Here is an 11,516-nt window from a genome sequence, read left to right on the forward strand (position 1 = left end):
TATATAGTTTCCATAAAGCTCACAGGGAAAACTAGGGGCTCAAATGAGAGAATGAAAATATGCGAGTTCAACCATTTCAGAATGATGTCATTTGATTTAAAGTGCACATTATAAATAATACAGTCTTTGTTTTTCCTTCAATGGAATAACTCACAGTGCCCTTCTCTCCCGGGAACGTTACATATCAATAACATATATATCAATAATAAGAAATCCTCTACTCGTTTCTACATAATTGTCAAAAAAGAAATGTCAGAAGGTGAGAGCCTTTGGTTCCTTTTTTGTGTATAAATTAAATTCGGAAACAAAAAGTCAATAAAGTATTGAGTATGAGGATTTTTTTTCCCAACCTTTATGATTCAATAAGGTATTAGTATTAATTATTAAATAGACCCATCAGTTCTCAATCATACGTTTATACGTTTGGATTAAATTCCATAGATGAGGTTTGTTGGAAATGAAGGATTATAATCCCATCCGTGTGAAGATTAGTTTTATCATCAGATGGTAATAGGCCTCGGATTATTTCTAATATTAATGCGGATTATTCATGTCGACATGCATTAATACATGATGCTCCTAACCCGAACTGAGCCGAGCTCTCCTCTTATCTGCTCCCTCACTGCTCAGTTTCCGGCTGGACATAAATCTCCCGGATATAAATCCAGAACATATCTATATCATAAACACACACACACACACACACACAAACACACACACAAACTCATAGGGAGAACTGTTATTTGAATTCATGGTTCCATTCAACGCTGAAAACATAAAAAAAATTAAATTTAAAAAAAAGAGTTTATTTTTTATTTAAATTAATTTCATCCAGAAATAATCCGAGTTGGCTTCCTTTTTGTTTTCTTGCAGATCAAAGTGCCGCTGCATATTAAATAGAGATATCTGCGCCCATGTAGTGCTCTCTGCTCTGTGAACACACACTAACGTCACTGTCAGGAGTGTGCAGTTATTCAAAATTATATTATTATTATTATTATTATTACTACAATTATTATTATAACACTGAATAATTGTGTTGAGTGTAATGCATGAGTAAGAATAAAGGTTTATAAACGAATGATTGAAACTAAATGGAAAAAAAGCCAACATGTCAAATAATTCCCATGATTCTCTGCAGGGCCCGACCGGGCACCGGACCACCTCGTTCTCCGTATTGGACATCCTGGACCCTAACAAGTTCACGAGCAGCCGCCGCCTCCCGCAGCAGCACGCGGGCCACCGGACGGAGCGCGAGCTGGGCGCGTTCGGAGCGGAGAACCGGAGAGGAGGCGCGGGGGAGCCCGGCCTGGAGCCCGGCCTGGAGCCCGCCAAAGGCTGCTTCGCTCCGGAGGAGTACCCGAGCAGTAAGTCCCGCCTGAGGCCTGGTCCCCGTCTCCATAGCTCAGCCTAACATACAACAACTCACTGTGCTCAGCTTTTAACATTCTTTTCGTTTCACTGACTCAGAAGCTGTGTTTGGGAGTGTTTCTGATCATTTAGAGTCCGTGTTCAACCTCCTGTAAATGAAGATTTATTTTCATTGTGTTGTGTGTGTGCGCGTGTGTCACTTAGATGTGATCACTTTTGTTAAACTATTTTTTTTGGTTAGTCGATATTAATATTTTCTGCGCGAATCCTGGTTTTAGGAATAATCAGTTTGGCAACTTCCTTGTAGTGTGTGTGTGTGTGTGTGTGTGTGTGTGTGTGTGTGTGTGTGTGTGTGTGTGTGTGTGAGAAGCGTCGTAATAGATGATCATATCATAAGCCAGGAAAACCACTAAAAGAAAAGTGTTTGTGAGAGGAAGCGGAAATGTTCCTTCTCGACAAAAGAAAATAAAACACGTCGCCTTCAATTGAAGTTCAGTAAAAAAAAGAAAAAAAAGAAAAAAGAAGGCACGAGGCAGGCTAATTGGCCACGGTCCGTGCGTGTGATCGGTATTATTGATCGGTGAATATCTGTTTCAGACAGCAGTCTGTGTGTGTGTGTGTGTGTCTCTGTGTGTGTGTGTGTGTGTGTGTGTGTGTTTCCAAATGGCTCTCCTTCTCGATCCTTAAATCTTTACTTTTCTTTTTTTCCGTGCAAACACTACGTTTAACTTCCCAGCGTTTCACACGTGCTGATATTTAACTAATTAATAACTGTACTGACAAAACTGATTTCTAACCATTTCAAAGTAAATGTGCCTCTGCACCATTGTTTTAATTAAAGAAATGTCTTGTTACACATCTTATCACACTCGTGCTGAGTTTATGGGAATTTAACTGTAGTTTTCCATCTCTCTAAAGCTGAATATTAAAGGCGAATTTGGGCACATACAACATGAATTTGGATGGTTTCATTTCTCTTGGTCATGAACATTCATAAATACTCTCCTTACCTTAATAAACCTAATAATGAATGCATTAATAAGAGCATGTTTGGGCCAACAGTGAGCCAATCACAGGATACTAATCAGTACACACTTAACAAAATATGAGATTTGAATTTTGAACACACCAAACATGAGATTTATATTTCATTACCAGCTGGTTGTTATTATAATATTTTAGTTCACAAACTAAAATGTGTTGGCAGTGAAAGACAGAGTAAAGGTCTTTAAATCAACGCGCTATACAAACTCCACATTAGTGTGTTGGGGGGTGCTGGGCTTAAGAAATACTCTTCTGCTTCTGGCGTTTTTATTTCGGCCCACTAAGCCAGAAAATTTGACGTTTTATGCATTCTTATTTTTATTTCTGTTGTCATTGTGTATATGGCACTTTGTTTGAATTATTAAAAATCACAGATTAAAGCAGAGACACTCCAGGAGAACAGGGAGAATATTTCAGCCAATCCCCAGCTGATTACTGACAGTAAGGCAATTATTGTTTGGATTGCAAGTCTTCTGAAATATAATATTTTAAAATTGCAAATGAGGCATTATCCAATGCTATTGTTTTTGTTAAATTTAGGAGAAATCCACAGACACAAATGGACAAAGTGGAGACAAATATAAGTTGTCTTTCCCCCAGTCTGAGAGAAAAGACATTATGTTATGGAGGATAAATGATAAATGTTGTGCAGTGTGAGGAACGTTTCATCAAACCGTTTCAACAACGCGCTCCTCTGATATTGGTAGGAGGTTTAGAAATGTATTTTTAGTTTTGTGAAAAAATGTTAGACACGTGAGCCATCGGCTGGATTACCAAGCGGGCACAGCGGGAGACAAACGGGCCCGGGCCCCAGACCCTCAGGGGCCCTGAAGTCGCTCTGTGGCATGTAATTGAATTTCACGTCTCCATTTTTTTTTTTCCAAAGCATAATACAAACTGAAATGATAAGGCCATCAAGGGTGTCTCCTGCATTTTGACTCTTCATGTTTTAGCTGCATATTCTAGATATACCATACCATAACAGAATCACTGCAGCACAGGGGATAGGAGTATTATTGTCTACATATACTGTGTAGATGGATATATAGACAGTAATAATATATATGTGGGGCAGTTGCCAACTGGAGGATCTCCAAATGTTTGACTGATAACAGCTCATTCGTTTTCACAAAGCACTTCTATAATTGTGTGATTAGTTCCACTGCAAGTCTTTTTTAAAGTTTGAATGATTCGGGTATAAATGATCTAATTAGACATTAGGGAAGCACATTTCCAAACTGCCAAGTTCTTTTAAGTATCATTTTGTTAAGATTAGAAACGCTTAATCGTCTGTCACACGTGACAGAAATCTGGTTTTGACATAAAATACATCAAAGATAAATAAAAGCTACATGCAGAAACAGGGTAAAACATTGACAACACAAACGTTGCACCGTTCAGCGTGCAGGCGGCAGCGGGGACTGACTTTGGGTTTGACCTTGTTGACCTTCTTTTTAATCCACCTAATTCATTAAGTTACAAGTGTCATCTTTAGAGCACATTACAGTTCACTTTCCATATTGGACACCATATTACACGAGGACAAAGCCTGGCTATAAGGCAACACTGGATTTCACCCTGAGCGAAGCTGCACAGTCACACCAGGGGCCCCTGAAGGGCCCGGGGATCACTTCGAGGCAAATGTATTGAACGCCACTAAAGCACATTATAAAGTAAAAGGATACAGGCCGAGGCTCCCTGCTTCACAGTTTAGATACTGTTCTGGCACCGATATATCTCTAATATGTACTAGTGTTTAACTTAATCACCACACACTCGGTGGCACTCCACAAACCTGAGGCACAAGGCAAGAGGCAGCAGGACACACATGCATTAAAAAGGCCCTTAGGGCTCCTATAAAGGGTCAATCAAGCCTTGGGTTTGAGAGAGAATTATATCTTTGCAAAGCCCTCCGACAGTTCGTGTGTTGCAGGTGTCATTTAAATTGTATATAGGTCCAGCACGTAGTGGCCATTAGAGGAACTGCAGCCCAACACACACACACACAACCACAAAAACAACGACACACATATACACACACACAGATGCCACGGCTGTGAATTTGACATTGTGTCTTTGTTGTGTGTTTCCAGAGGAAGGCTTTGTGTTCCGAGGTCCAGATGAGGAGGACTACCACAGAGCCGGGAGCCCCGACTCAGAGGCTCCAGACGGGCCCTACAGCAGTGAGGAGAGCAGCTCAGCTCTGCCGGGTAATGGAGACAGAGATCTGGGCCAGCACAGCCACCAGGACCCTGGCAGAGACACCAAAAGCCCCGGAGGAGGCTCCGCGGGCCAGATCAGCGACGTCCAGAGCAGCGGGGGCCAGGGCCCGCAGAGCAAACCCAAGAGGAAGCGCTCCGGCTCGGACTCCAAGTCGGGGAAGCCCCGCAGAGCCCGGACTGCCTTCACCTACGAGCAGCTGGTGGCGCTGGAGAACAAGTTCAAGTCCACGCGCTACCTGTCGGTGTGCGAGAGGCTCAACCTGGCCCTGTCGCTCTCTCTCACCGAGACCCAGGTCAAGATCTGGTTCCAGAACCGCCGGACCAAGTGGAAGAAACAGAACCCGGGAGCCGACACCTCGGCCCCGACCGGCTCCGGTGGAGCAGGAGGACCAGGGGGAGGAGGCCTGGGGGGCCTCAGCCCTCTCAGCCCGTCCCCCCCCATCAGCGGGCACCTGGCCATGCACGCAGGCTACGGCCACCATCACGCCCCTGCCAGCAGCCTGGTGCAGCTGCCTTTCCTCACAGCCAGCCACGTCCTGTCCCCCTTCATGCTGGGGACACAGAGCTACGCTGCACCCGCTTTCTACAGCACACACCTGTAGACAGAGCGAAGGACACACACACACAGCGTGAAGACTCTCAGACTCGCGGACAGACTTCTCTCCTTTTTACTACCAACGTTTGAAGGCTTTCATTTCAACGGATTATTTTGATAGAATGTGAATATCTACCAGAAACTGTACATACATGCTATAGCTCCCTATTCAGAATGCTGTTTTAAACCACGTGATAGACAAATAGTTGATTTCTTTGTTTAAAAAAAAAAAGTTGGTATGAATATTGAATGTTTATTTATGACTTAAGGAATGGCTTGATCTATCGTCAGTACCGTGTAACTCCAGCTGTGGTTGTTTTCATTTCTGTTATTTATTGAATATGTTGACAGTTTACATAAAATCCTTGGATGTACTGAATTCTCAGCTCAACATGATATCGTCCTTTGATATTAAAATAATGCCAATGAAACGGGCCCAGTGTACTCTGTATTCTGATGGAACAGCAGGACGCTCGTGGTGCTGAAGGTGTGCCAGGACTTTTAACCCTAACCAGGTCAAGGTCTGGATAACAGCAGCCTACAGCTATGCAAGGGTCACTGTGAGGAGGCTTTATGATGGTAAATGCTTTGGCTTGATCCTTTCAGTTTAGCGTGTTAGCAAGGTCACATATACTCATTGGCATAAAAACCAAGCCAGGACAAATACTTTATTTCTTGAACAACTTCTGACCTGATGATTGCCCCAGAAAGGTTCCTCTAAGGAAAGGTTAGAGGATCACCAAAGTCAGTATGATCAATCCTGAGGGGAGCATGAATGTGTGCACAATGTTCAGCACAATCCATCCAATAGTCACGAGGGACCAGGTGGACCTGATTCACTTCCTAATCTCTATGTGACAGCCACAGGTGTACATTGGTTGCATGCGGGTAAACCTGTGCCGAGCAAAACTCTTTTAGACGTTTTTATTTATAGCATTTTTTTATCAATAATCTTACAATACAGGTATTATAATAGAGATTTTAAAAAAGAGACCCCTGGGGGGTCCTCAGAGTTACCGCAATCAAACCATAAACACAATATTGTTAACGGTTTGAAAGTTTTATAAATAATTAGAATGTCTTTACAGCAATCCAACATCATATTAGTAAACATTAATCAGCCATTTCATTAAAAAAAACATTATTGATAAGCTTACTGGCCAATAGGTAGTCACCAATGTAGCCATCAAATGTATGTTTACCATCAAAAGATGATTAATAAAACCATGCCAACAATTATTATTTTAATAGCTTAGTATTCTATGTAAATGTCGAATAAAAAGGTATATAAGGTATATAAAAGCTTTAGGCCGCCTTAGGCCCAGTTTATCATGCAACGTAATTTTATACAATATATGTTGTCGGGGGTCCCGGATCCGTACTGTTATCTTACAGTTAAGGGGTCCTTTGCTTAAAAATGTCAAAGAACCCCTGTTATAATACAATAATACAGTTACATAGAGAAAGGAAATTAAATACATCGGCTATATGTATAAAGAAAATAATAAAAAAGATGTTACAAAAACAGCTAGTTCAGCACCCTCTATTATATGAGCTACATACAAAATACTACTAATTAAATGTGAGATAAAGGAAGTGAAAGGAGCAGGATGGGTGGAAACAGCGGAAGGCCAGCGGGTCAGAGGTCGGCTCCACAGAAACTACAGTAGACCTTTGAAAATAAGTGAGAAGGGTGCCTCACACCTTGTACAACCTTTGGGCGGAAATGCAATCTCAGAACCCATCGGCTATTTGTGTGACGGTCACCCGGATTCTAGGGGGGTTACATTTGTCTCGACAGAGCCCAGGCTACACCCTCTCGGCTGCTTTTCTCCCCCTCAACACTTTTGAGGGTTGTCGATGATTCAATAACTAGGAATGTGCGTTACTCACTGAAAACTAAAACTCCAGATGTACTGCTATCTCTCCCGTCCTCCCTTAGAAGAGTCTGTGGGAACAAATCACACAGCTCTCCAACAACTCCAGTTGACCAATCTGATAAGACAATCTTTGAAAAATATTGTGGAAGTCTGTTTTTGTCTCATCTCAGTAGACTTCTCAGTCTTCACACGTGGCTGCAGTCCACCTGTAGAGCTCCCAATGTGGATCTGGAACGGTCACCGGCCTCCATCTAAACACATCCGGTTCAGGTTCATACAGACATCCATGTGTCTCACTGGTGCCGTTCTTCCTCTGTGGTTTCATCTCAATCTACTGAGCTGGGTATTAGCACCCCCTGCTGTCCTTCTTTGTCCTTAACATCAGCACCTGTTCATCTTCTGTTAAAGACTGTTCCACGTCCACTCCGCCGCAGGTTCATTCAAACCATCTTTGGTATGTTAAGTGTTCCACAGTGACTCAAACTGCTAAATTCGCTCTATCAAATGTTCAGTCTCTGTCAAACAAAACCTTTATCCGGAATCATTTGATCACATCCCATAATGTGGATTTTCTAATTCTGGCTGAGACCCAGCTAAAGATCGGGGACTGGTGCTGCCACTATGTGGACCTCTGCCCTCCCGACTGTAGTTGTTAACTCTCCAGGAGCACAGGCCAAGGTGGAGGCCTTGCTGTGGCCTTTAGCAGCAAGGTGGGGACAGACGGAGAGCCAGGGGGAGAGAGACACACCTCCTAAATGGGGCAGAGATGATCTGATAACTAGGATAGGTGGTTGGTGGAATGGTAACGGTTCACACCGGATGAGGACGCATGCCTGAAAGCAGTGGCCATGTTCATTTATTGGTTCTAATTATCAGGGACGCACGACAGAGCTCTGCTCTGCTCATTGAATCTATTTTGGCTCATACTTCAGCACCATGGACAGAGCACGGAGGTCTTATCGTTATTTATATACTTCACAGGAAATAAAGCAATGTATTACATACTGTTTAGGGGTGTTATTCAAATCCTTTAATGCAGTAAAAATACAAATACCACTCTGTGAAAATACTACAAATAAAGGAAGCTAATGAAAGTAGAGGACCGAACACAGTTCAAACCTGAACATGTTCATGTATAACACATCAACCACAAATTAAAAAAAACATACAAAAACAAAAGTACAAATTATATTAAGTTACACAAAATGTAAAATTCATCAGTTAGGCAAAATGAGGACAATTTTGCCGATAAATGAGAGCAATAGAATTACCATTATAATATTTTAAGTGTATCAGAAATTGTACATGTACTTCTCCTCAATACCTTATCAGACAGCAGTGAAATCATTCTGTTCAAACAGACAATGTTTGAAATATTACTTTAACCAGATTGATAGACTGCAGGTGTACATCAGTAAAAACCAGTTCAGTGTGTGTGTGTGTGTGGCTCAGTTGAGGGCGTAGTTGAACTGGTTGGAGAACTTGTCGTGTTTTCTCCTGTCAGCTTTGCTCTGGACCTCCGCTACCCTGCGCATGGCGCTCCTGAACACAGAGGAGGACACCATGAAACGTTCAGGGTAAAATCTGTACACACAAATACTGGCTGAGGAAACACATTGATAGTAAGAGATGAAGCATGAAGCCACGGGGCCCTATCTGGCACCCGGCGCAGCGCCCCACGCTGATGTCTTTGCTAGTTAAGACCGACGTCAATTTCCCGTCCAGCGCTCATGTCGTTTAAATAGCGAATGCACCCGCGTCCATCTGTGTGCCCATGGGCGCTCTGGTCTTACAGGGAGGTGTGTTCAGGTACATTCTTGGCGTATTGCTATCTTGAGGAAGCGGGAAGTGATCGTGCCATTAAACAACAAAAACCTGGTCTAACGTCAGTAGTGCAGCATTTCCTTCTTATTTCAACAGCACATTGGTAAAATGCGCCTAGGATCGTACAAATTAAATCTGACAAATATGATATATTCAAATCTGCCATCATTATAGCAATGCAAATGTACAAATGAACCTGGCTTTTAAAGGGACTGGGAGATGGCACTCTGATAGGTTTATTGCATGTTACACCCACAACACACATTTAATTAATGAAGACACTAAGTACAACTCTTATGAACCATGCACCTGGCGCACGAACCCTTTTTTCCACCGTCAAACTAGCAAAAGTGGATTTGGACACGCCCTAAACGCAGCTGTGCCAAGCGCTGTGCGCTTAGATTGTTAAAATAGGGCCCACAGACTTATTTGGTCATTAAACATTTAGCTGTGAGACGGCCCGCCTCTTTGGATGAAAAGATAAGGGTTATTTTTCACAGTGTCTTCTCTGCCAACGAGGACACAAAAGGGCTTTTGTAACTTTCGGTTAAGATCAAGTATTGCACACTGCATCGTTGTGAATTTAGAAATACTAGGCAAGAAAAGGCTGTTCCCGCCAGGACAGGAAGTGACGTACTTGTTGAAGACTTTTTTCTCCAGCCTGGAGCGGGAGGTGTTGGCGCTCTGCTTCAGGTCGCTCAGATTGGGGTATTTCTTCTTCTTCTTCTTTCCTTTCCCTTTTTTCCCCACCCGGTCAGAACCCAGGTCTTCTCCTGTCGCCGCCTCGATTTCTCGCATCAGCTGTGCATCTCGCCAGTCTGTAACAGAAAGACATACTTTGAATCTCCAGGCTGGTGTTTCATCCATGGCTGGGAAAACACACACAACATACTAAGGATAAGGTCAGATGTGGCTTTCATTCAAAGCTCCGTGGCCCCGGTGTTGTTTGAGCCAGTAAAGCGTGTCATAGTTTCAGCACGTTCTTCAATACTTAACGTTTATGTGTGTTATACAAATCTCAGATTGGATTGAATCTATTCAAAAAGTAGCGACATGACTTCACAGAGCAGCTGCGTCAGTCTCCTGTTAAAACGGCTTCTCTCTCTCTTTCCCACCGAAACTTGAACAAAGAGTCACGTGACGACAAGTATAATGAAGTCATTACAGCTGATAACATCAATGAGCCCGCAGCTTTACAGAGCGCAAGTAGAAAACAGTGCATGCTCATTTGGATCAAATGGGGGTGTTAATGAAAGGTGTAATGTCATAATTCTGCGTCTGCGATCAGAGTATCCGCCGTCGAAAGGAGGAGAGGAGTCAAGTTAATGACCTACTGCGCTGGAATTAGAGATAAAGCTGCCGTAATGCAAAGTAATTACACTGTGATTGTGATGGGCGCTCCACTCTGTCAAAACGCTGACCCCAGCTCAGTGTGTGTGTCTGTGTGGTGGGGTGGGGGTTATTAATCAGCCGGTCTGACCCTGGGTCTGACTGGACCTTCAACTATCCCTCATCTCTCTCTCTCACACTCACACTCTCACACACACACACACACACACACACAGCGGTAATTGAAAAGCAGCTGGTGTATTTAGGAGAATCATTAATGCCAAAAGAGGAGCAGCTGCATTTACAATGTGTGTGTGGGGGGGGGGGGGGGGGGGGGGGGGGGGGGGGGGTGTATTCAATCACTTTGTTGTTCTTAGAGTGATCTTAGAGAAGTTTTAGAAAGAAAGAAAATGAAAAATAACATGAAAAAGAAAAGAAATAAAGAAAGAAAAAATTAAGAAAAGAATTGAGAAAGACTTGTTTTGTGCTTGCACTGCATTGAATATTTATTGTTTTACTGACCTGCCCAGGGCCTACGGGCGGGAAATAGCACGACAGCCTGGTGCAATGCATCTCTCCTTCTATGTGTGTGTGTGTGTGTGTGTTTGTGTGTGTGATAATTTAAAGGTGGGGTAGCAGAACTCGCTGCCACCGTGGTTTACCCTCAGCACAGATCACATTCCAGACAGACCATTTACAGGCAGGTTTATTCTGACTGATCACACTTTTCACCCAACTTTATAACCAACCGAGCACCGCTGTCTGCAACGTTTTAACAAAGGAACAACAAAACAATATCTCACAGCCCAGTGTCCAGCGGTCCAGGAGGTCCAGCACGCTACTGAATATAAAAGGGAGAGTTTAATTAGTACAACGATCAGCTGATACAATGAACTCACTCCATCCCCACACCTGTCTCCACTGTTGCTGACTGCAGACCATGCTCACCTCCACAGCTAATACATGTCCTGTGATTAGAGCTCAGTGTGTAGTTTGACAGCTTTAGCAGCAGAGATGCAGACAGCTGTGTCTCACATTACTTCCAGTTGAGATTCCAGGTGGAGTACTCTGTAATAACTCTAATCTCTACTGGAAACCGTGCAAACACAGGGATTTGGCATCTAATTACCTGCAGATGTCTGGGAGAAGTGTATCCTGTATCAATACTAACAGAAGTGTATACTAGCTGCACTTCCTGGATCATAGATCCTCATATCGGCGGCACCTGAAGCAACACGCTCCTCCCCTGCG

At 43.1% G+C, this 11,516-nt stretch overlaps 2 protein-coding genes across 2 annotated transcripts in view; one reads left to right on the forward strand and one right to left on the reverse strand.

The window, feature by feature from the left end:
• The first annotated feature begins 1,111 nt into the window (after positions 1 to 1,111).
• nkx1.2lb (NK1 transcription factor related 2-like,b) lies at positions 1,112 to 5,663 on the forward strand. Its single transcript, XM_034884431.1, has 2 exons — positions 1,112 to 1,367; positions 4,509 to 5,663. Exons 1-2 carry the CDS (start codon positions 1,112 to 1,114, stop codon positions 5,237 to 5,239), a joined length of 987 nt encoding a protein of 328 aa, XP_034740322.1. The 3' UTR covers positions 5,240 to 5,663.
• A 2,556-nt stretch (positions 5,664 to 8,219) lies between these two features.
• uvssa (UV-stimulated scaffold protein A) overlaps positions 8,220 to 11,516 on the reverse strand; it is a 31,144-nt gene continuing 27,847 nt past the window's right edge. Inside the window, exons 14-15 of the mRNA XM_034883256.1 lie at positions 9,574 to 9,754; positions 8,220 to 8,654 (exon numbers count right to left, since the gene is read on the reverse strand). Coding sequence (XP_034739147.1) covers positions 8,561 to 8,654; positions 9,574 to 9,754 — 275 coding nt within the window. The 3' untranslated portion in view covers positions 8,220 to 8,560. The remainder of the gene's footprint in view (positions 8,655 to 9,573; positions 9,755 to 11,516) is intronic.

This window comes from Etheostoma cragini, chromosome 10 (assembly GCF_013103735.1).
Source record: "Etheostoma cragini isolate CJK2018 chromosome 10, CSU_Ecrag_1.0, whole genome shotgun sequence".
NCBI classification, from domain to species: domain Eukaryota; kingdom Metazoa; phylum Chordata; class Actinopteri; order Perciformes; family Percidae; genus Etheostoma; species Etheostoma cragini.

Excerpts from the sequence above, each read along its gene's own strand:
- nkx1.2lb (XM_034884431.1), top strand. The coding sequence starts at position 1,112 with ATGTCAAATAATTCCCATGATTCTCTGCAGGGCCCGACCGGGCACCGG. Across the intron at positions 1,368-4,508 it reads TCCGGAGGAGTACCCGAGCA|AGGAAGGCTTTGTGTTCCGA; the intron begins GTAAGTCCCGCC and ends GTGTGTTTCCAG.